This window comes from Rhyacophila brunnea, unplaced genomic scaffold (assembly GCF_057557595.1).
Source record: "Rhyacophila brunnea isolate RB1 unplaced genomic scaffold, BYU_Rbru_1.0 scaffold_49, whole genome shotgun sequence".
Lineage (NCBI taxonomy): Eukaryota > Metazoa > Arthropoda > Insecta > Trichoptera > Rhyacophilidae > Rhyacophila > Rhyacophila brunnea.
In genome coordinates, this window is record NW_028233159.1 from 313682 (window position 1) to 340720 (window position 27039).

At 26.6% G+C, this 27039-nt stretch overlaps 2 protein-coding genes across 2 annotated transcripts; one reads left to right on the forward strand and one right to left on the reverse strand.

Annotated features, from left to right (window-relative positions):
* The first annotated feature begins 15131 nt into the window (after nucleotides 1–15131).
* Nucleotides 15132–16213, forward strand: LOC147066569 (uncharacterized). Its single transcript, XM_085955156.1, has 2 exons — nucleotides 15132–15939; nucleotides 16202–16213. Exons 1-2 carry the CDS (start codon nucleotides 15163–15165, stop codon nucleotides 16211–16213), a joined length of 789 nt encoding a protein of 262 aa, XP_085811282.1. The 5' UTR covers nucleotides 15132–15162.
* Nucleotides 16214–16272: 59 nt separating this feature from the next.
* Nucleotides 16273–26746, reverse strand: LOC147066570 (uncharacterized). The gene is made up of 2 exons (XM_085955147.1): nucleotides 26743–26746; nucleotides 16273–17044 (listed from the first exon to the last, which is right to left on the reverse strand). The coding sequence occupies exons 1-2, from the start codon at nucleotides 26744–26746 to the stop codon at nucleotides 16410–16412; spliced, it is 639 nt and encodes a 212-aa protein (XP_085811273.1). The 3' UTR covers nucleotides 16273–16409.
* Nucleotides 26747–27039: the final 293 nt, after the last annotated feature.

Below are 27039 nucleotides of genomic sequence, written 5' to 3' on the forward strand. Positions count from 1 at the left end.
ATTTAGTCTTAAAATTGGTACCTGTCTTCTTAAAATGAAAAAAAAACATCAGGTTTACTGTTTTCGTTATTTATTCCGCTCTTGATGAAGAATGAACCCCTGACTTGGATCATATCTTGAAAAATAATGATTTATGAAAATTCATGCATTCAAATTACTATATCATAACTCATATATAATGTGTTCATTTATTTCTCTTATTATTTTTTTTAAAATTCCTATGCTCATCAAATAAATTAACTAAAAATAAACAATGAACCACTACTTGAATCATCATACAGACACACTTTAGGATTTTAAATAATTTACAGATTAAATTTACCATGGAATAACCTTAAATGTTCAACAAACTTATTATAATTCTTAAACTCATCAAATGAATTAACTAACAATGAACCCCTGCTTGGATCATCATACAGACAAACTTTAGGATTTTATTTATTTTCAGATTAAATTTACCATGGAATAACCTTAAATGTTCAACAAACTTATTATAATTCTTAAACTCATCAAATGAATTAACTAACAATGAACCCCTGCTTGGATCATCATACAGACAAACTTTAGGATTTTATTTATTTTCAGATTAAATCTACCATGGAACAACCCTTAAATGTTCAACAAACTTATTATAATTGTTGAACACATCAAATGAATTAACTAACAATGAACCCCTGCTTGGATCATCATACAGACACACCAAAGGATTTTAAATAATTTACAGATTAAATCTACCATGGAACAATCCTTAAATGTTCAACAAACTTATTATAATTCTTAAACTCATCAAATGAATTAACTAACAATGAACCCCTGCTTGGATCATCATCTAGACACGGCAAAAGATTTTTACGATCCTATATATTTTAATATTATGGAATAACCCTTAAATGTTCAATAAATACATGTTCTGAAATTTATTATAATTGCTACGACCATCAAATAATAGACTAATAAAGTCCTAATTGTTACCATTAAAAGACTTTTTTTAAATTTTTTACAGCTAAAGAGGTTTTTGTACAACATTTTTTAATGAATATTTAAGATTCAAACGGTTCTCAAATTAGAATTAGTAAAATTGGGTATTTCCCATTCAAGGCACTTTTCATCTACCCCGATCTTTTCATCTATTTTTTCTTTAAGGGTAAAAATGGGATTACCATCATAAAATTTAATAGATCCTTCTTCACTGAGAACAGCCATAATATCTTCTATGGTTATATTTGTAGCTTTACTTATTTCAGATACACTAATTTCACTTCTGCTGCTCATCAAAGCAAATATTTTTTCCTTCCAATATTTTTTGTAGCTTACTAGTCCAAGATCGCTTAATGGTTTTTCTGGAGAAGCAGCTATGCCCTCTTTTCTGCTTAATAAATAAGAAAAATCGATTAAAATTCTTCCATATCCTTTTCTTTGACAATAAGGCAAAGTTAAAATGCATGCAACATTAAAACCTTGTGTGCCGTCCTTCTCTTTACTGAAATATCCGACAATATGATATCCGTCGCGTCTTTCTTCACACAGTACGTAAAATAAAAATGGATCTATGTCGTAATACAATGTTTTATGATCTAAAAATAATTTAGAAAGTAGGCATAAGTTTCTGCAGTAGTTTTTTTGTATGTGGCCATCGAGTTCAAAAAAGCTTAAATTGCCTTTCCTGTAAATTTCATTTCCTGGTGGATGTTTTAATTTACAGCATCGTTTATGTTTTTCATATTGCTCTTTGAATCCAAAATAAAAAAGACAAAACGAACAAATATAAACTATTGGCTGTTCAGAAATTATTTTTGGATATGGAGAAAAATACCATGCTTCTACTAAAAAATTATTTATCTGTATCTTGTCTACGTTCTTGACCCGGTAAGTCAAATCGGGATCTTTCTCCTTTTCTTCTTCTTCTACTTGCTCTGTTGTTTTTCGTACACTTTTTTCTGCTTTACGATCTTCTGTCTTCTTTTTCTTTTTGGGAAATTCTACTTCATCCAATATTAATTTATCATGTGATACCCATTCATCCAATCTTTTATTGTAATTTATATAATGAACATAGTATTGAACAGTTTTTTGTTTTCTTATGTCTAATATTTCGGCCTTCAAAGCCTCTTGCCCGTCCATCGATTTTTTTATTAATAATTTGCATCCAGAAACCAATTCATCTTTGTCCATTGCTTGATATGGGTTATTCTAAAATTTAATGTTAATTTTAAAACATATTTTCATATTCCTTGTGGATATTTAAAAATATACTCATTTAGCTCACAAATTATAAATTATGGAGTAAAATATTTCTTTATTTGTTAAAATGATTTTGAAGGATTTTTTTAGTATAGCATTGCCAATAAATATGATTTTTGTTTAGTGAACATTTCAATATGAAAACGAATTTAAAAATTGAATAAAACTATGAATGGATCACAATACAATTTGTATATTATTAAGAGTATATTTCCATGTCATGAATGGTTTTAGTTATAAAAAATATCATAATTCGTATATTCAGGAGTTGAGAATACCAACGGAAGAAGAAGCATACACATAAAATAGGTTTGAGGAAGATACTTGGGCTAATAAGTCTTTATAAAGAAGGATGCCTCGTGGAACATTCTAAACTTGATGAAGTGAAAAGAATATAACCAAATCTGTTTTATGAAACAATCCAAAATTTTGCTTTAATAACTATAAATAGCTAAAAATATAATTAAACTATAAATAAATGTATAAGATTGAATATTATATTAACCTTTAAACAGTTTGGTTTAAAAATTACAAAATACGGTTCATTTGTCACACCTTTAAAGTTATATAGGTCTAATCCTGAGCTTTTACAGTATATCTATATTAGCTAGGGCAAATTATCATTTAAAGTCGCTGTTTAGAAAGAAGGAATATTATAATGTGATCAAATAGAGATTACACCGAGTCAAATACGAATCCTCTGGTATTTACACAGTAAAAATTTAATTTTCAAATCAATAATCTTATTTTTATGGGATCAAAATTGGGCACCACCTTAATTTAAAAATTTGATGATTACAGCCATGCGAAAATAATCAAAAACAAATAAATAAATAGCGAAATTCCACCATCTATAATATTTTATGGTAAAAATAGTTCGTAAATAAATGAATTATATGTAATAGTCACCAAATTCGTATATTCTAAATGTATATTATTAAAGGTGGTAATTTATAAATTTGGCTGATATCAAGTCTAATTATTTACCCTTACATTTTATGTATTTTGTGTACATTTTGTATTAATTTGTTTTTTTACATTTTCAAAAAGTAGAGGAACACAAATCTAAGATTTTGACATCAAATCGAAACAAGACTGGAAATTGCCTATAGACAAGGCATATGTAATTTGTTTTTTATTGTTTGTTTTAAAAGACTTACTGTCTTAAAATATAAAGAATGATCTAAAATGTTTAAAACTCGTGCTGGTTTTATTTTATTATATTTATATTATAAATGAATTATCCAAAAAATTTATATTAACAGTCAATAGTTTTTTCATATTAAAGTGATTCAAAAAAATTTATTGATCTTAATATTTTATTTTTTTGGATTCTTTGTCAAGGCAAGTATAATTATAGTTTAGATATTATTATTTGATTCTTTGTCAATGCAAGCATAATTATAATTTAGATATTATTACTTGATTCTTTGAACCTAAAAATAACCTATTAAAATTTAATATTATTTTTTATAGTTTAAATTTATTTATGCCATTCTTTAATTCTAAAAATAACCCATTAGAATTTAATTTAATTTTTTTTCGCTTAAATCATAGTACGTGACTTTTTGAACCTAAAAACAACCCATTAAAATCAAATACAATTTAGTTTAACTTAAAAATTATTATTTCATTTTTTATTTAGAAAAATAGCCCATTAAAATTTAATTTAATTTTTTTTCACTTAAATCTTAGTACGTGACTTTTTGAACCTAAAAACAACCCATTAAAATCAAATACAATTTAGTTTAACTTAAAAATTATTATACCATTTTTTAATTAGAAAAATAACCCATTGAAATAAAAACAATTTTTTTTGCTTTAAAATTATTGCGTGATTTTTTGAGTCTAAAAACAACCCATTAAAATCAAATACAATTTAGTTTAACTTAAAAATTATTATACCATTTTTTAATTAGAAAAATAGCCCATTAAAATTTAATTTAATTTTTTTTCACTTAAATCTTAGTACGTGACTTTTTGAGCCTAAAAACAACCCATTAAAATCAAATACAATTTAGTTTAACTTAAAAATTATTATTTCATTTTTTAATTAGAAAAATAGCCCATTAAAATTTAATTTAATTTTTTTTCACTTAAATCTTAGTACGTGATTTTTTTTCACTTAAATCTTAGTACGTGATTTTTTGAGTCTAATAATATAAAATGGAAATTAAATAAGAATTTTATAGTTATAAAATTATTATGCAATTTTTTGATTATAAAAACTACAAATCAAAATGCAATTTATTCTGATTCTTTGATAGAATAAAAAAAAATAAAGCATTTTTTATAAATTAATATGTCCTTCGTAATTAGTTAAACCTAATTCTAATAATTTGCATAATAGGGTTCATAATGGTCTACGATAATATTAAATGTAAATTGTTAATGTAAATATAAAATATTTGATATAAATAACCAGTAAGATCATTAGTGTTAAAGACATATATAGCTCTATTCTATTTTTTTGCACATTTTTTAATTTCCTAAAATCAAATTAAGAAAAAAAATCAAAGGCTTAAAAATCTTATTATTTACTAGTTTAATATACGTTTAACATAAATTATATGCTTTTTTACTAAAAATTGATCTCTTGGCAATTCATTCTAAGCTAAATATAGTAATTCATTGTCTTTGCTTTTATGTTTTTTATATGATTTTACTTTAACTCACATGTTTTATAGTGTTATCACCAGTGTAAAGATGTTTTTCGCTATACAATATAATTGTTCTATTAAATGAGAAATATTTCAATAGCTATTTTAACCGAATTTATTTATAAATATAAAAGGTGCTACACAAACATGTTGGTAAATAGTAAACTGTAAATGACGCCTCTGGGTATATCGACTCTAAAAATATATTTTTTTAGGAAAATATTATAACGACGCTTATCAAAAAAATCCTATTTTCGCAATTCATTCTTATTAATTTTATTAGAATATTCATAAAAAAAAAGGATTTATACACAAATCGGATATACATATGGTATTTTATTTTTTCCATGCTTATTTTTTTACTATCAATTATTTTTTTCAATTGTTAAAAAAACACACTATTTGTGTAAGCTTTATATAAAAATTTTAATAAATTTGATTAGTATGCTTTATACTACTAAATTTGCAATTTTAAGAAAATAACATCAATATTATTAAAAATATAAGATGAAATTCACCAATATTCTATCTTATTGTAAACCATAATATGAACTTCCCGATTTATGGTCTAAAAATAATAAATTTATAAAAATGCATGCAATTATAATTTATATCTTGTTAAATGAATTTTCTATCATATGCTCGTTAATTTTAATAAAAACATATCGTTCGCAAAAAATTTATAGGTAAATGTCCAGAAAATACGTAAATATATTGCCATAAATGCTAGTGTTTTATACAGTAAACGCAATAGAAAATTTCTTGGTTCCCAACTAGTTGCTGAAACTTATATCTGGTGCATTTCGTATTCCGCAATTTTGTTAATTTAAAATGGGGATATATGATGATTTTATTTTGTATAAAATAGCGCATAATATTCGTAACTATATCGCGGTTAGAAAATTCGCTCAAAAATCGTATAAATATCAATTTGAAATTAAGACAAAATTTCAAGATCTTTCTGAAAAGACACACTCGTCAAAAAATTTCCTAAAAATGCTAAAATTAAATTTGTAGATTATATTGCTCTTTTCATCTATCATTTTCGTATGATAATAATCCAATTTCTTACTTGACTGAGCATTTAAATAATCTTTTTTTGCTTTAAAAACCTCAACACTTATATTTGACTTTAATCTATGTAAAAAATGAATTAAATGTGCAAATGAACGCAGTATATTTTTTTTTATCGATCAATAATATATATTAAAGTTCCTGAGGCATCCTCTTTGTTTTGAAAATTAGAAGTGCAAATATATGAATTAATATCATACACTTAGATTTTTCTAATTCAGATACAAATTAATAACAATAAAATTTTCGTAGAAAGTAAAATAAGAGAAATGAACAGTAAGTTTTTAAGAAGAAATTTCATTTGAACTATTTATTTAGTCTAAAATCAAACAGAGAATATAATTCGAATCTTGGATATTACGAAATACACATTTATCAGACCAATGCCTGCATATTTCAAGGAACTTAAATTAAAATATTGTTGTGTTTAAAAATACGAAGAAATTTTTTCTAGAAAACAAAGATCACTTGTCTTTTAGAGCATTAATTTTGATAAAACTTAATACAATAAGCTTGAGAAACCTTTAAGAACCCCATTGTTTTGCTATAATTTTACTAGTAAAACTTCTTTGCAGCATAAAATTATTATTTAAAGATATATATACACTTTATTCATATAATTTTTTAGAGTTATACAAATTATATAAACCAAATTTAAGCTGCATGTTACATCTTATTTTATATATTAAAAAGGCAATGTCCTTGTATCTCGAAGATTCTGGGCTAAACCTCATCACCTAAAAAATTACTTATATTTCCCAAGTAACATAATATTTTATATGTGTTGCGAAAATCACATTAGTAAATAACTTTCCAATAATATTTTTTAAATTCAGCTATATTAGTTCTGATCATTAATACTAATATATTTCGCCAGTTTATGAAAAATGAAATTTCAAACTTTGATTCTTGAAAGAATTTAATATTGAACACTTAATTTATCTTCAGATAGATATGAATTTCAGACATACAAAAAAATTAGTTGTTGATTTGGTCCCCACAAATACTCACAACTAAATAGCATAAAGGTATCATATTCAGTTTTAAAAAAAAATCTATCATACATTATGCCTCTGTCAGTTCAAAAGAACAATTATTTACAGATATTGGACGTACTTTTTCAATTGATATCCCATTAGCTTGGTTTTAAACATACGAAAAGATATCTGGAGCATGTACTACCAATAAAAGTTATATTTTATCGAATTAAAATAATTCAGCCTTAAATTTAATTTAATATTTTATAAAAACCAGAAACTATAAATAGTTATTAAAATTACAATATTGAATCATGTAAAAATTTCTTGTAGTAAGTAATCTGAACATGCAAAAAAAATTATGCATAAAATATTTTTGTGTAGTATTGGCACAAAAAAATCTCGTTTTTAAAGGATAAACTATTACGGGCAACTATGATTAAAAAATAAATAACTATTATCGATTAAATGGAGCATTTAATATATATAAAATATAAATTTACGATACATCAAACAAAATTTACTGTAAAAGGTGTGAAAAAGAGAGCATACACTAGTACCTATTTATTTTTAAAGAGCAAATATACTTTGTAAATATTTAAAACACATAATCGACCTATTTGACAGAAAAAATCCTCTAATTTTATTGTAATGATATAAAAAAAACAACATTATTAATACATTATATTGCAGGTTTTTATTAATATTTTTATGGTTTAAGTTAGTTGTTCCAGATTTTTCTTTCGCACATAGCTAAATAAAAAACAAAAAATTCACAAAAATATAAATATATTAGATGCAAAAGCGTTATATAAATGCCTTCATATAAAACAAACAGAATAATTTCCTCAAATAATGGACCCTTATATTAAGAAATTGGCATGATGAAAAAATATGATTATGAATAATTACTGAACATATTTGTATTTAAAACATTCTTACAGCCTTATATTAGATAAATAACGCCTTTTAAGAAGTTAATAACATAAATTAAATATAAAAATATCATTTTCGACAAGCAATTAACATTTATAAGTAAAATAAACAGGCTGAAATGAATTCTTCATTACTTTAACCACTTCTTAATTTGAATATATTTTTTTTCTATAACCAGTTTTAATTTTGAAATTTGAGACAAATACATCATTCATTGTATTCATAATATTCTTTTTAAAAATTCCTTGCTTTTATTTATATAAATCAAAATAATTAAATGCCAGTGTTCTTTTACGTGAATTTAGAGTCCCTGTGATTAACTTTTAATTTTTTTTTACTTGAAGTAAAAAAATCAAAGATCTATTTCTTCTATTTTTTATATAGCGCTCAAAATGTAAAAAAGATATTTTTTTTGAAATGTTTTTTGTAAATAAAATGATGGGAGTATATGAATAGATTCAATTTCTGATAATGGAAAAACAAAAATATTTATGCTGTTTTGATCAGGTGGCTTTAATATTCGCTAAAACAATGTATTTTATCCTGAATAATTGTTTTAATCTATTATCATTGACATAGTAAGATCGCAAAGACGATGTAAAGCGGAATCACTAAGCCAAAATTGGTCCTTCTGCTATATAGAATTTTCTTTTGTCGAAAAAAACCGAAGTTCCAACAGTGTGAAGAGCAATATATAACGTAGATAACACAATAAGTATATGTAAAGGAATTATTGAGGATGGCTAAATACGAATAAATAACCAAGTGGCAAGATTTATACACTTTATGGACCCGAAGAAAACTTGTTTAAATGATTAAATAAAATCGGAAGACAATCAGACAAGAAATATTGGGAATAGAACTGGCAGATATGTAAGTGGGCACTATAACGTAAAAAAGATTCTAAATTATCACAAAATATAATAGATATTTTCGTTTATGATAAAAAGCTTGACCAAATTAGTAAAATTAGAATAACAGGTATTGATAGCCTGGTTAATACCGGCAGTAAATAGCCGAGAAAACATGATTAACTAGAGAATAAACTCTGTCTAATTTATACATGAAAATACGAAAATAACATATTTCAAGGCTTGGGATATCGTGACCACGAAATACAATAGATCATATATTAACTAGTTAAGAATGCCAGCTTAAGCAGAAATGTAATCCCAAACAATAGTATCAGGCAAAACACTTAAATTGATATATATTGAAACAAAATATATGCTGAAGAGCAAATAGAAATGATGTGGCTAAAATAAGCCTATTTCATTATCAATCTATGGTTTTACTTCAAAGAATTTGAATATCTATAATTCAAATTAACCAATAAATAAACAATGTTGATGAAATTGTTATTTATTGTATTTTTAAAAAGAATTTCTAATAAAAATTTATATTGTAGAGGATATATGTAAATACCATTACCTAATTCTAAGAAAAATAAGAAAATAAAATTATAAAATATAACTTGTGAGTCGTATAAGATCTTAAAAATAACCCTTCTTGATTATATATAAATTTTTTGTTAACAAAAAATTCTCTTCGACAGTAAAGCTAACCAGTGTATTTGCACAAATTGTATAAAGTATAGCGTTTTCTTTGAAGTTGGTTTGAAAATATGCGTTCAACTTGTGTTATAGTCTGTTTTACTGACAATGAATTTATATTTATGCATTTGTCATGATAATATAACATTTATTCGGAAGTGCTATACATTGAGCCGCGTTCACCGTAGAAAATCCTTCTATTTCGTATTCAGTAAAAAGATCATGTTTGGCGATTTTTATTTACTTGCTCAAATCCATAAAATATGTTTTGAACCAGAAGTTTTATATGATTATTGCCGCGAAAAAACATTGTTAAGCATGTTTTGTTTATTTGGTGTTGTATTTTTGATTGTCCATTAATTGTATTGCATTATATGTAGCATCTACTTCTAAAGCTAAAAAAATTGTTGTGATTCATATTTATAATTTTTGAAGTTTAAATACGAATCATGATGTTTACCCCCCCCCTAAATTTTTAATTTATAAAATACAATAATAATAATAATTTAAAAGTAAATTTTTTATTGATAATTGGCCTAAAAGCTTCATTAATGGTCCTTCTAAGCCAGAAACTTATTTATGTTTTATACAAGCGTAATTATCAAGCATTTAGTTGGCATTTAAGTCTACTTTATTAAGTATCAAGAAATCTAAATTATAAAATAATGATAAATAGAATTTAATATTTCATGGTTCAAATATTAATAAATAATATTTACCATATAAATAAAGACATTCTTTGCCTTTATTATGGGTTGAAAATATTACACAATTATCCATATTTTCAAGAAAATAAAAATATCGTTATTATTTAATCAACCGAAGATAATTTAAAAGAATGCAAAAATATGCCCAAACAAAAAATTGCTTTATTTGTGTACTTAATATATGATTTAGTTCAGAAAGAGAAGTACATCTGTTTATAATATGTAAAAATTTATCGAAATAGACCAATAGGTTTTAATATGAATAAAAATAAAACTACAAGACCCTCGTAAATAAACTATTTTTTTGAATATTATGGAAATAATAAGTTGTCTATGGTTCATAATCAAATGATTTGAATTTAAATTCACAATTAAACGCTTATCATCATATGATAATATTATCTCATCGTTTTCATAGATGCATTTTATTGAAATAATTTTTTTTTAATATTAGTGGAACAAAAAAATACTTAAAATAGTGATATTGAAAAAATGTCTATTAATAATTGTTTAAATCATAATTGAAATTCTTGTAAAGATATTAAAGTTAATTTAAAATAGTTTCAATGAATCTTGTTTGTAAATAATAATACAAGTTCTAATAAATATGTATTTTAATATTTAACTGGAATATAATAAGTTTAATGTCTGGATAATAAACGCAGGGCACCATTTCATACCCTTTTTATATTTATTATTGATATGTTTTGCGTATTTTTTTTTGATACAATTAACCATTATACATGGTTTTTTCTGTTTATAAATTAATAACGTTCTTATTTGCTACAAGTGATGGTAAACAGATGAAACTATATATTAAAGAGGCACAAATATAATTTTACACTAAAATTCAACAAAATGATACTAAGATTATAATTAATTCTTTTGATGGGCAATTATTTATTCACCAAAAACTTATATTGATTTTTAAAAATAAATATTAAAAACAACGGGTATAATTCTAAAAAGTATATAGTATGTATAATTTTTTACTTCTCTTTCTGTGTTTAGATCCTTTATATTGATAAATTTAATGCATGTTCACTGAATTCTCTTGCATATTTATATATTTTAATCCTATTGCTGTGGTAGAGTGTGGTATTTTTTTTATGAATAAACTATACTGCTAAATTTGCACTTTTATTACCCATGATACACAATCGTACATAATATGTCATCATTTTATTATTCCTCGTATATATCTAATAAATAATGCACAATTACTAGCTAATATTTTTTTCTACTTTAAATATATTTAAATATAATCATTGAATCGATAGCACAATATAATTTAACCTTTTTTTTAAAAATTAATTTTTAAATTCGCATCATGCCCATTTCCTCCAATCCACCGATAACATCGATATCGAAAAGATGAAATGCTATAGATCATAAAATTTAAATTTGAGCTAATTTATTTATGTGTGTGGCTTTTAGTCTATGATAGAAGAGTTCAGATTATTGGATTTCTGATAAAGGTCTAATAAATAAGTTAAAAACCTATGTGGAACAAAAAAACATAAGAAGTAATCTCTATTTATGGCACAAAAATTCATATAAATCGCTATTTATAAATTTTAATATATTAATATTTCTTGCAATGAATTTATAAGGAATAAAATCTAACTGCATTTGTACTATAATTCGAGTTATTTTAATTTATGTGATTCGCAAATTTCCAAACTACACAGAAGGGCTTAAAATATGTAAAAAGATTTTTTTTAAAGAATTTGTGCTCTTATTTCGGAATTTCGGTTCAATAGTTACCATTTTCTTCTTGATATTTTATGATGGGATTGTATTTAGACCCAATTCAATGTTTGTTGTTTAGATATATAAATACACAAAAATTAATTTTTTTTTAACAATTATCTTTTTTGTATTTTTATTTATTCTGATATGTTTATGTTTAGGAGTTGAAAATCCCGGACGAAGTAGAAGCCCGCATGCAAGCTCACACACTTCGCAATACACTTAACGCGTCTAATTTGTGAGAAAAGGTGTAGTTGATGAAGATAGATCAGGGGAAGGTGTCAAAAGATGCATCAAGGAGTTGTTCAATATTTCCAATGGACTGAATACGTCTACATAGATAAAATTGATAAAAAGAAACTTAACCCATGAATAAACAGATATACCCTGATATAATTACATAATTTTTAATAAAATTTCTTTAAAGGATAAATGCTTCTTAAAAACCCAAATAACACCTTCTACAATTTGATTGGGTGATATTTTATATTTTAAAATTGAATTTATCGGTATTTTTATCATTTAAGCGTTATAATGTTTCTAGATTTTTGATAAAACAATTACTTTATCATCATATGTTTCAAATAAGTTCTAGCCTCTAGACCAGTAGGGTACTTGATTCTGTTAATATATCGAATAATCTACTATACGTTAAGAAGATATATATCCATCGTTACTTTATCCATCATCTTTGTTTACTTGGAGAATCCAATGAAAAATTTTCAAACTCCATTAATTTTTTTTGCAAACAATTATTTACAAAAAAATGAATATATAATTATGCCAGTTGATTACTAAAATATTATATTCTGAATTTTTGGCACAAACTCGTTATATTTATAAATATAAAGCTGGATTAAGATCATATATGTTCAAAACCTATTATTTTAAATACTTACTGTCAAGTATATCATGATAGTATTTTATATTTTTTATATAAGGCAATTATATTATTATTGCAACAAATATATTGCATTCTATAAAAATTTTAGTCCGCTCTTTCCATAAAACTAATTCTGTTAATGTAGTTTGGGTAAAAATTTCGTAAATTTGTGACATCAATTATATTTATTGATGAATATAATTATTATGACTGAATAAAATAGAGGACTTAAATATTTTATATATATTTTAAGGTAATTCAAGGAATATCTCGAATATTTTCCAATAAAATGTGACCTAATTGGGGCAATTAATGCTATTATTTGCGTACATCTTTACGGAATATTATTATAAATTCCTTTTTTTTAAAATAGTAGATCAATCATTAATTTAATGTAATATCTACTTTAAGCCATATATTTATACTATCATTGTTATGAATTCGAAAAAAACCTGGTCTTTTAATCCATTAAATGAACAATTAAAAGGAAATCGACATCTTGTGATGGTTTATGATTAAGTCTGTATTGTTTTATGCTACATTTATTTCATTAATAAATTTTTGATTGAATTGATCAATATTAAGCTACTTAAAGGATTATACTCATAATTTATACTTCTTAGATTGTTTTCTATATGTATCCTTATTTAAACAAGGTAAATTTATCCATTTATTATGTGTTTAAATTTTATTATTTGCTATTATATATCGCAAGTAGGAATTTTTACAAATTTATTCGTCCTAAAAATTTAAAGACAAAGATTATGCGAAGAATATTATGCATCTAATATTAGTAAAAGTAATGAAAATATCAAAATTTTGGAGCGCAAATAATTGCAGATAAATTATGCGATAAAAACAAATTTTCTAATGTATTTTTTTTAAATTGAATTTTTAAAGAAGAAGCAATAAAATTTAAAAAAATAAAAGAAGGTCTTATAATAAGTTTTTTAAAAATGAAACGGCCCATACACAATTTTTTAGCCTATTCTTCTTTTATAAATTTATTTATTCTAATCCCTATTTTTTTAAATCGAATTAAAATAGTCCATTACATAATTTATGCTATGATTAAAGTTTCAGGAAATAATTGAAATAAAATAATCTTAAATTTTAATAAAAAGCATTAGAAACAATATAAAAATTTTTAATGGGCATATCTCAATGATTTATCGATCCTTATATAATGTGAAATAGACAACATGATTTTATTTCATTGGATCAGTAGGATCTATTTTTCAAGCTACTTTTTCTCACATTTTTAATTTAAAAATGAATATATTTTAAGGTTTCTGTAACAGAATTTTCATTTTATTTGTGGCATAATTTTGTTGTCAATATATTTGATTTGAACCAAAAATATTTTTTAACAATTATCTAGTTCAAATTTAAAATAAAAAATATTTATCATGTGTATGGCAAAAGGTTATGTATTACAGAATGAAATATTTCGACCAATGAAAATTTAATGCCTTTTCATCGCCATTCCTGTTTTATGGTAATCTTATTTTGAATTGGAAACATCACATTATATTTTATTTGGTTTTTTTAATCTTAATGTGTGGCCTATTTTGTTGTTTAATAGAAAATTAAATGTCCTAACTTTCATTAAAAATATTCAATCATAATAAAATTTAATAATGTTATTATCTGTATAATTCTTATTTTTATATCTAAATAGAACATCTGTATCAAGGAACTTCTAAACCTCAATGTAATTTCCAAAAATTTGATAACCCTGGAAACACTTTTTGATTTGTTATTGACGTGTATATTATATGCCTAAAAATCGTTTTTCTAAAAATAATTCTTGTTTAATCCTTAAATTACGGGAACTCATTTATTTTTCGCGCTGAATTAATAATTGACATGAAATGAATTTCTATTTTCGACAAAAAATATTACATAAAAAATTTGGGCAGAAACCAATCTCTGTATTTATAATAACATCTATGCTTCTTCAAAAATTTGTTTATTCATAAATATTTATCGAATTAAAATATTTTGTAGCAATATTTTAGCGTATATTATCAAATATGTTTTGTGATCAGATCAATTTGATCAATAGAATAACCTTTTAGTAAACATTTAAACTAAATATTAAAAAACAATAATTAAGATTAAAACAATTTTAGATTGCCTGAAACATAAAAAGGCTTAAGACCTCTAATCCCAAACAGTAATTATCAATCCAAAACCAAGAAACAAACATGTAAAACATAGGGGCTGAGATTAGCAAATAGCAGATAAGGCATGATAGAATATCATACTACTGGTAGCGTGAAACGTCGTGTTTTGAAATTAAATATAAATAACAAGAAACTTCCCAACTTTATGATGAAAGACAAGATTCTTTTTACAGTTATACTGCTGAGGCTTATGGAAGCAAAAATAAATTTCAACCCAGCAGACTGCTCTATTACATGTAACGGTACGCCTAAATCATCTCCCCCATTAAGTGGAGGAGGCGGAGGTGGATCGGGTAATGGTGGTGGCATGATCACTGGAGGTGGTGGACAGCCTTCAGCCATCTGCAACTGTGTAGGCGTTCCTGGAGGTACAGGAGGCGCGCTTTTAAAACCCCCTGGACCACCAGGAGGGGAAGGAGGAATACCCCCATCACCAGAAGGAGGATTTGATACACCACCAGGAGTAACAAGCCCACCCACCGGAGGCTTTACACCACCAGGAGGCTTTACACCACCGGGAGGATATACACCACCGGGAGGATATACACCACCAGGAGGATATACACCACCAGGAGGATATACACCACCGGGAGGATATACACCACCGGGAGGGGAAATACCGCCACCGGGAGAAGAAATACCGCCACCGGGAGGGGAAATACCTCCACCGGGAGGTGAGATACCGCCTCCACCGACAAAAATAGTCACACCACCCCCAACCTTTATAACAACACCCCCACCACCACCAACCACCACTACACAACCACCCCCACCAATCCAACCACCACCACAACCACCACAACCACCACAACCACCACAACCCCCAATCCAACCACCACCACCACCACCACCACCACAACCCCCAATCCAACCACCACCACCACCACAACCCCCAATCCAACCACCACCACCACCACAACCCCCAATCCAACCACCACCACCACCTAAACCACCAACTACCCCACCAGTAACGATTACCGAAACAGAAACACCATCAACAAGTGAATGTTATACTACAAGTATTGTAATAACTAGTACATCAGTTGTTACAGAACAAAAAGAGTGTCCAGAACCACCGACTGTTACAAATGAAGTTACTGAAACAAGAACACAGCATGACTATATTACAGTCTCCACACCCCCATCGACAGTAAAAGAACCACCAGTTACAATTACATCTACTACAGAAGGACCACCCGTTGTAATGTATTCTTGTTATACACCACCAGCACAAACTGTAGTTAGCACATATATTCAGTACTCATCTGTGTATGTACCAGGCCCAACTTCGTATGTAACACAACCCCCACAATATATTACGCAGATACAAACGGAAATTTCACAGGTAAGTGTTCCTGGTCCTATAAAATATGTAACAACCCCACCACGAGTATACACTTCGATTGTTCAGATGCCACCACAAACTCAAGTCCTTTATCAAACTATCAGCTCAACAGTTAAGTATCCAGTAACAGTAACGGAGCAACTACCACCACCACCACCAGTTACAATAACAGCTCGACCACCCCCCGTAGCACCCCCAGTAGCACCCCCAGTAGCACCCCCAGTAGCACCCCCCGTAGCACCCCCAGTAGCACCACCAGTAGCACCCCCAGTAGCACCCCCAGTAGCCCCACCATATTTGCCAATTACATCTAAACCTTTCGTTCCAGGCGGAGGTTCCGGTGGAGGTGATGAAGAAACACCTAATTCAGGATCAGGGGGAGGCTCTGGAACAAGCGGAGGTTCTGGATCTGGTAATGGCTCAGGAATGGGCGGAGGCTCTGGCTCAAGAATGGGCGGAGGCTCTGGCTCAGGAATGGGCGGAGGTAATGGCTCAGGAATGGGCGGAGGTAATGGCTCAGGAATGAACGGAGGCTCTGGTTCAGGAATGGGCGGAGGCTCTGGCTCAGGAATGGGTGGAGGCTCTGGCTCAGGAATGGGTGGAGGCTCTGGCTCAGGAATGGGTGGAGGTAATGGCTCAGGAATGGGCGGAGGCTCTGGCTCAGGAATGGGTGGAGGCTCTGGCTCAGGAATGGGCGGAGGCTCTGGCTCAGGAATGGGCGGAGGTTCTGGTCAAGTATGTGAACTTATTTGTGAAGCACCACAGGCCCAAGCACAACAAGCAGCACCCGTTAATCCTGCACCTCCTCAACCTGTCGCACCCCCATCAGGCGGATTGGGTGGACAAGGAATGAGAGGAGAGAATTGCGAAGTGATATGTGAAGAAGGAAAGTCTATGGCTGGAGATTCAGCCGCTTCTGAAGGAGGAAAGGGAGAACAAGCAGGCGGTGTGGAATGTGAAGAAGAGAAGAAGAATCTAAATGAGTGTGAAACTGGAGATTCATTGCCCGTAATAAATATCGCAGGTGTAGAACAGCCAGTAGCTCCATCATACAAAACAAGTGGACCTCAAATTACTATGAACAGCGCAGTGGATTGTTAATAAAGTAATCATTTATCATATTAGCATTAAATCGAATTAAAACTTATCAATCTTATTTTTACTTGAATACAATATAATAGGCTATTAAATTTTGCAAAAAATTTTTCAAATACATTTATTTTCTATGTTGATCATCTTGATTAGCAAATTTTAAAAATATTTTATATCAAATATAAGTTCCCACTAATATTCGTTCCTCTATAGAATAAATCCGCTCTGTCTCATATTTCGTGACAATTTGATTCTATAAATATTATTTTTCTAACAAATTGCCTAAATACACCCCTCAAATTCGTTCTATACCCCAATGCCGCTATTAGATATAGGTGATTGGTTTTATATCTGTACAGCTTAATTTATGGCTAGAAAGTTGAGCAATAATGAATAAAAACAAATCAAGGGGAATATTTTTATATGCGTTCCCATGTGGTGTGGCTATGCATGGTCTATTTGAATTAAAATATATGTTAACTCTTTGTAACATATTGTGAATGTCTTATTAGAATCAAAAAATCATATTATTGAACATGTCGTATAGATTTTATTCATAAAACAATTATATATATATTAATTTGTCTACTATTGGTAAATTTGACGCTTGTATTGCAAAAAATTGGCTTTCGCATTCTTAAAAAATCGAAATTCATTTTCACACAATCAGTAATTGAATAGAATGCCAGTACTTTCAAGTATCAATTTTTGTGCCATTACTTTTTTTGGAAAACTATGGAAAAAACTCACATAAACTCTAGTAAGTGTTATCACTATAACACATACTAATTTTTTTTAGAAATTTTAACTCTACGATAAAGTCAATGAAATATAAAAATAGATGATATTTTTTGATTAAATGGGTTTTTAGTTACAATAGTATCTAGAATCGTTCGATGATACACCATAGTAGTGAATTTAAACAAAACCAATGAAGATTTGATAAACCTATTCAAAAAATACATTAAAATACATGATGTGGCATAGATGAATATCATATTTATACATAAGCTAATCAAGATGACATTAAACCCCCCCCCCCCCATAAATTAGCAAACAATGGAATGCAACAGATCCTTCTTACGCTACATATAAGCCTTCGATTTACATGCACATTTATACACTGGTCAAATTTTACGGCTTATTGAAAATTCAATATTTGATACAAAGGTTTTTAAGACAGATTTTCACATTTACTTTGATATTTTATCTTTTTTAAACCAAATAAAGAAGGTAAAAATTTACTTGAAGCTAAAAAAGTTATGGGTAAAAAATAGTTTAATTTACTTTCTTGATTTTTAAAAATATGAACCAGATAGAAAATCCTTGAATATGCTTCGAAATACTGGTGAAATATTTTAAAAATATTAAAAATTTATGTATAATATTTTAACACATACTTAAGATTTTAAGTTTAAATGTTACGAATTTTTTTGAAGCTTAATATTATTGCTAAACAAATATTGAATTCTAAATAAACTAAAATTTCGCTAAATAGAATATCCCGTTGAAATGGAACCGTTTTTTTATGGCCATATAGCGTATTCTTATCTTTAAATGCACACGATAGTGGGCTTCGATCTTAAACAAATGTATCTTGTTCTTGGTTAATAAACTTTACATATAATTACATATAATTATTTTAGGAAAAATAAAAAATATTCTTCGGCTCTATAGATGAAAATTTGAAAAATTGTCTAAGAAAGAATAATAAAGGGAACAAAAAGAGATTCTGAAACATAGATCAACTTATACTTTATAATTGAAAAAATCAATACAAAAATATATCGTTTTTCTATCAACTTAGAGCATATATTTTATTTTCAACATTTTAAATTTCCACCTTTGTTCGTATCTATTAAGAGGTATTCCTAAAACCAATTTGAATATAGTACATTTTCATAATTTAAGTACACCATATAAAGTATTACAATAAAATTTTCCTATTTTCAAAAAAGATTTATATGAAATAAAGATATAAATGCAGTAAAAAATCAAATAAATTCAAAGCATTCGATTATTAAAGGATGTTTTACGGGTGGTTTGACGTTTACTCTGACTGAATTTAAGGTGTATTTTAGCTATAAAAAAGTCCATATAAAACAAATATTATTGATTCTATATTTACACGCATTATGATTCAAAAACAATTTCTTCCTACATAATATCATAAAACAACCGAATTTTCATCATGAAAGTAAATTAAAAATAAAAAATGCAGTAAAGTGAACGCCAGAAGAATCAATATATATGTTCAAATATTTTCGATGTTCGTAGAACATTAAATACACTTTTTTTGTACAAATTCTTCCGTATAATACTGCGTTTGCGTAAAAAATAAGTTCATATTAATAGACCCAGAAACAATCTGAATCCCAATTATACAACTAGAAATCGTACAAGAAATTGAGCTTCGTATATTGTATATCAGGAGCATGTCTTTATATAAAAAACGAAATACTAAAATTATAGAGGTATTTCAAAACAATTTATTGGTGATCTTCTTATTGATCCATGAAATTATTATTTTGATGAAGTTTGGATTAATTTATTTAAATATTTCGGTTTTACATTGATAAACCAAAAAATAACGCAACTGAATGATAGGAAATTGAGATCGTGATTATACATCGGAAGTGTATACAACCGAAGCATAAAACCATTGAATTTTTTTTCAATGAAAAGCTCTAAAAAATGAAATAATAAACTTCGTAGGAAAACAAGAGTAATTAAGATGTTATTTGTAAGTTCAAATGCAACGAAACAGATCAATTATGTGATTTTAAAAAAATTTTAAACTATATTTGAAGCTCCGTGTCAATATTTGAAAAAATCATACTGGCTACAATTTTTGTCAAAAATTGTAGGATTAGGCGCTTTTGCTCTTTCCTATAATATATATACAGTTTAATTCTATATGATAGGTGTATTATATCCAACACCCATAAAAATGATTTTTTTATTTTTTATATGGTGTTATACATTCTTCAAGGTCATTTTCATGCTAATTTTTATCTTGTGATTCTTAAATGAAGTTTTTAAGCTATAAATTTATAAACTCAATTCGGTTAATTGTAATTTATCTGGAGTTTTATATTTTTTATTGCAGAGAATAATGCGTTTTTTTTATGGCTCAGAAAATCATCTTCAGAATTAAAATAATCTTTTGAGCAATATTTATAAAAGATTTTGGGACTTTTGGATTATGTTATTTTTCATTAGGATCAATGATAAAAAAGGTATTGTGTCTACATAAAATTTTCACGATAATTATTCCTCAACTTAAATAAACGCATGAAGACCAGATAAATTTACAATATTCTTATTTGTATTTGCAGCAAACAATTTAATATTTTGTAAAAGAAAGTTTGAAGTTCATTAATTTAATTTCTTACAATATTTTGATAAAAAATTGAATATATAGAATAAGATACGATACAAATACTATTTCCTTATATTATTATCTATCATATTATGATTTTTCATACAAAGTTTTTTAATATTAAAAAGATAAATTATTATTGATAGCATTTTGTATGAGCCAAAAAAACCTTTATAATCTTTTAAAATATAACCATTTTACTGTAAAATATATAAACTATGTCCAAAATATTTTTTCATTTATAATTGAGATACGTACTATTTTGAAAACGAATTATAGAAAATGCAATAAACAAAACTCTTTTTGAATACTATAAGTTCGAATTTTGCGGGATTATCTTTTAATTATAATTTAAAGATTTTTTTTAATGATAATTATGCTACCTGTTTTGTTTGTAAGGGTTTAAATCATGTATCATTTTATAATGGTATTATTCGATGTCGAATTACCCTAATTGAAGTGGTATCATATGTGATATTTTTTTTAATTTTAGGCTCAAATACGCTTTTGAAAGTATTGAAGGTTTTATGTGCCCATAAATGTTTCTTTTTCATTTCTAGGTCTTTCAACATAACACTAAATTGGTTTGACTTAAATTAAAATAAAAAATTACCGTGGGCCAGAAACCTATACTTATTATTTTTAGAAAATTTTTTGATTAGACTTTTACACTAAAATTATAAAAATGTGAAAATTACAAACCTTAATATTAATCAAACAACAATATATCCATCATTTCCTTAAAATAATAATAGACACATATCATATGCTAAATATTTTATAGATTTAGTTATGATTGATTTACAGGCTTTACAATCAATCGGTCGTATCTCGTAGAGTTCATGAATGAAAATTATGCTATGGGTAGTTTGATAAAAATAGATATATTTGGATTATATAAGCTATGTTATATTTTTGGTGTATTTTTTATGATTCAAGGTTTTAAAATCCAGTTGCATTGTCTGTTTGAATTAAAGAGTTTAATTCTTTGGATAAATTTTTTTATTCGGTTTTTTAATATTAAATTTTTTTTCAAAAAATAAATTTATACGACAATAATATAAAATATAGGCTTTTGGGGCTTTTTTAAATCGTATTTTTATATTCTTCAAATTTTTATTCATTTCATATTTGTATTTTTGATAAACTTATTGCGTTTTTATGAGTAGGATAGCAACATACATAAGCTTATCTGAATTTTTTTAGGCAAAAATAAGTTTAAAAATATGTATTTAAATCTACTAACATATTTAGAGCAATAGATATATGATTTCTTCTGACCATATACAATATCGCTTGATGCCATTTGCGAGCTTTCTTAAACATAGGCTGAAATACCTAGCCAGTAATTTATCATTCGCACAAATATCCTAATAATCGAATAACCGATCTTATATTTTTATAAAAAGTATGCTTTTAATGTCTATTATGGATATATTGAATTCAGACATCTTTAAGAACGCCTATATATTCGTTAAGAATATCAAATATTAAGCATTTTTGAGCAAAAAACAAGTCAAATTTATTAAATCACGCAATTATAAACTTAAAATGTTTTTATTTTGTCATATAAAAAGACTCATTCAGATGCTAAGAATTTTAAATAACCCGTTTTTGCATATTCTAGTGTGAACAAGGTATTGTTTTATAAAAAAATACAGTATGATTTTTTGGTTATGCTGATGTATATTTTGGTTTATATAATGTCCGTGGATTAAAACTTAATCACGAATATAAGAATATTTTGATAGTTTATATGTGGCTTGATCACAAATTGTTCTGAATATTTTAAATTATTGGTTAAAATAATAACTGCTAGATAAATAGGCTATAATCAATTGGTCGCAAAAATTACTATATATTCTAAATATGAATGGCAGGTATTACATGGAAAGTTCCTTAAGCATACAATTTAGAGGATATTTGTTATATCCTAATGCATAAAATACATTATAAATATGACAACCTATATTTGAAATTGTGTATAAAAAATGAATTTCATTGGATTTCTAATTTAAAACCATTAAAATACTTTATAGTTTCGTAAATTTAAAATCCAGTAAATTTCAACTATAGTTTATACAACTTAATAATAGAAAAATTATAAGCCGAAATAACCTTATTAGTAGCATAAAGTAGATTTAATTTTATAAATTTTGGAAAGAAAACATCAACAATGTTGCGAATTTATTTGAATAAACAAAACCTTTAACTATATTTTTTTAACAAGATAAAAAACTATTTTAATTGTAATTTTACGTGATTAAAGATCTTTAGATGCACCATATGTGTCTATTATCATCGAATGGTCGTAGGATATCTAATTAAAGAAGTTTTATTTGATATCGAAGATTATCTGTATTATATTGGGCAATATTGGTTGAAATAAATGTATTTTTAATGATATGTGATCATAAAAAGTCACTAGGGCAAATTGAATTATAAGGTAATACCATATGGATATATCAAAATCTGCAAAGCTGATATTTATTTTCATTAAAATTTCTTCAAGGAAACTAAATTTATGGTGTGATTAATAGTATCAACCACTAATATTGGTTCAAACATTTTTTCATCTAAAAAAAATAAGGCGGATATATAGAAACCCATAAAAGGAATATCAGACCCTGATATATATGCAAGTGAAAAACTATATGTATATATTGAACATTTAAATAATAGATTTTTACCCATGATAATATTTTTGAAAATGTCTTAATATGAATATAATTATTTTATATAGCGAAAGCAATAAAATCATCGTATAAGAAAGCTTCCTAGAGCCCAAGGGCGCTCGATATATATCGAAAATGAATATTGTGAATATTTAAAGTTTTTTTATTCTTAGAAAAACTATATTTTTCTTTCCTCGGAATATCAAAAATATTTTTATCCAGACCTTTAAATAACTACACATTTTCAGCAAATTGATATTTTAATAAAAACCTACTAAATCTACTGCTCTGGTTTGAATACAGATGTAATTTAGGAAAATTTTCATGCAATATATATTTTTTTCAATATATGATCTAAATTTTATTCTCGTAAAAAAGGAAATAAAAAAAATCTAAACGCATCTAATATTCTATATAAAATAAAGCATAAGAACTATTTTGCTGTTGTATTGTTACTATAGGGATATATTCTTTCTTTTTATTTCCAATAGATTCATTTTATTTGAAATTAAGTTATTGTTTTAATTTATTATATTTTGAATATTGGAATCCGAAAATCAAAATTAATAGATCAAAAAGTATTGTATTATTTAAGTAAGCATACATATTCCAATAAATATGATTCAATATATTTGTTTTGAACATTATAAGTGCCTTCATATTTTGACTTTTAGTTTATTTTAAATTATATGACGATTTTGTTTGACTTTCTCTGGTTTTTATCATGCTTTGTTACCACTTGAATATTTTATTGACATATAAGCTCGTGCATTTTTAATTATTGTTTCCTTCATATTTAGATTTTAGAAATGCTTTTTTATCCGAAAAAATATTTATAAAGAAATTTTAAGAGCATTTTATATTTATTTATTTAATAAACAACAGTTGGCGAGCTAATCTTGACATCCTTTGATGTATATATGGTTAAACTTTTAACTCAACGATATAAAATAAAATCAAACTATTTTCAAGCAATAAAATTTAAAATTCTAATCGAATTTGCTTTATTTATTTATGTTTTGCTTCTTTACTTTTTAGATTGTTCGCTTTATATTAATAGGAACTATTTTGCTTAACTGCTGCATTTCTCTGTAGGACACCCCCAGCACTTCTTGTCACCCGTAATCACCGTGGATTGGGCCCTTTCTCATAGGCGGCAGTCATTATGTAGAGGGAATGTGATTCTGTCTACTGTTCATCGCTACAAGCTACAACCACACTCTACACTTGCCTATATCCTTGATGAACGGTGTGGGATCTTTTTCATTCTGGAGGCACAGTTCAACGACTTATACAGCAACCTTCCTTTGCTCATGGCTTGTCAGTGCTTTATGGTTTATCTTTAATTGTTCACTGGCCGCCCCCTTGGGTATTTTTCTTTAGAGTAAATTCGTTTCGGAAATTAGTGGGGTGGGTGGAACCCGGGACCCCTCACCTTGGGGTCCGACTTGTAAACCACTCAACCATACCACCCTTCAAGCAATATACTATACTTTTATTCATAAGCGATCCTAAATAATTCGGAAATAGAAAATTATCTAACTGCTTGATCTGTATAGCACAAATTTTAGAGTTTTTAATATATTTGAAAAATAATACAAAATTTTAGTATTTAAAAAAATGGCTGGATCGTTTTGTTCTATATCCGCACTTCTTCTATCTCTTTTTACCAAAAAGAAAATGATTAGATTATTATATCATTTTGCTATTTTTTAATTTCAAAAAATATATTTTCGTGTTAAATATTTTTTAAGCATATTTTGTCATCTAAATATATGGTAATTTTAGCTTCGGTTTTCTATAGGTATTATGTGAATGAAAAAACATTGAGAAGCTGTTAAGCTTTTTTAAAGGATATAATAACATTTATTAAATGTTAGTGTATCGATTCTATCGCACATATGCTGATATACAACAGAATAGATATTTATAAAGTTAATGTGATAATTTTTAAGGATAAATTAAATCGTGTACATCAAAAGCAAGTTTTAATGTGGCTGTGAAATATTATCTTGAGATTTTAATGGGCAACTTATCAGGTTGGCCTTAATTTACTGGTTATTTATGGGATTGTCGATATTTCAAAGAATACCAATTAATAGCACTATTGAAATTTTTACATCATATATAAATGTAGGGTTTTGATCAAATAAAATATGAAAAGAATTATAAGCGATTTTGATCATAAATTTAAAACTTTGAATATTTTTTTTTGTGTTTCTTTTTGCAAAATAAGAATACATTTAAACTTATTTTTCTATTCTTTAAAGTGCTCTTAAATGTAGATGAAACTGCGAATCACATATAATTACTTTAATTAATTTTTTAAGTGTGACAAAACGAAAATTATATCGGTAATTTTGATTTCAAATTTAAATTTTAACTAATCAATTAGATTATAAATAATGTTTAAGGGAAATCAACATTAATTCTATTTATAGCTATAGGTTTTAATTCATAAACCAAAATCGTTAAGATTTAAGTTAAGATAAGATTATTTTTTACGGCGACTGAGATTTATAATTTGGTAATGGAAATAAAAAAAGAAATTTTGGAAATAGTTGCAAAAAAAAACAACAATGCGCACACTGAAGCAATCTAGAGCACATTTATAAAAAAAATAAAATTTTGAATTTCGATATTTAATCAGTATAAACAGATCATATACATTTTTTTATTGCGAATATGACGGAAAATATGAATGGAATTAAAATTAAGACCACTAAAATTAAATTCCCTAACACATTGATAAATCATAATTTTTGAGTATATTGCCGTATTTAAGCTCAGTAAAACAAATTTTGCATTCCAGACGCGATGAGATTTTAATAAACATTGTCTTCAAATCATTTTATTTATTTTATATAAAAAGTAAAATTCTATATTTTCTTATTGACTCGAAGAGAACAGAAACTTTTAAAAAATTATTTGAATGTTCGGGTTTAGACGCACTAATTTCTAGTAGATTTTAAGTAAACGAAATTTATGTACCATTCTTACTTATAAAATATAAATACATGAAAATTACCTAAAATGCAATGCATTTCTTCTTATTTTTTTAAATTGATGGCATCTGATGTGTAGTTAGAAGTGATTTATATCATGAAAGAACCAGCGTGTAATATCAAATTAACTACAAAAGACATCATATTAAACATAGATGAATTATTATATGCTATGCCTGGAAACATATATTAAATAGGATGTTTGATCACATAAATGTTGAGATTTAACTTTGATAACTTATAATTTTTCTTCTTCTGTTTTATAATATACCCATCATTCATCCAACATTTTTGGTTTATGTATAAAGCGTATATCGTGGATTATTTTCCCTTTTTTTTAGCAATTGTTTGTTTCGTCCTTGGTAAATACAAAGGATTGCCTTGCATATTTAAACACTTATTCTAAAAATAACAAGAAATTTTATCATACTATAGCGATTTATTGCACGTGTAATTTAAAAATTCATCTAAGATCATTTTGTCGCTAGGAGAAATTAAATTGTATCACAGCGTTTCGTTTATAATCTTTACTAAATTTAAATGCAAGCTTGTTGCCGGTAACACTCAA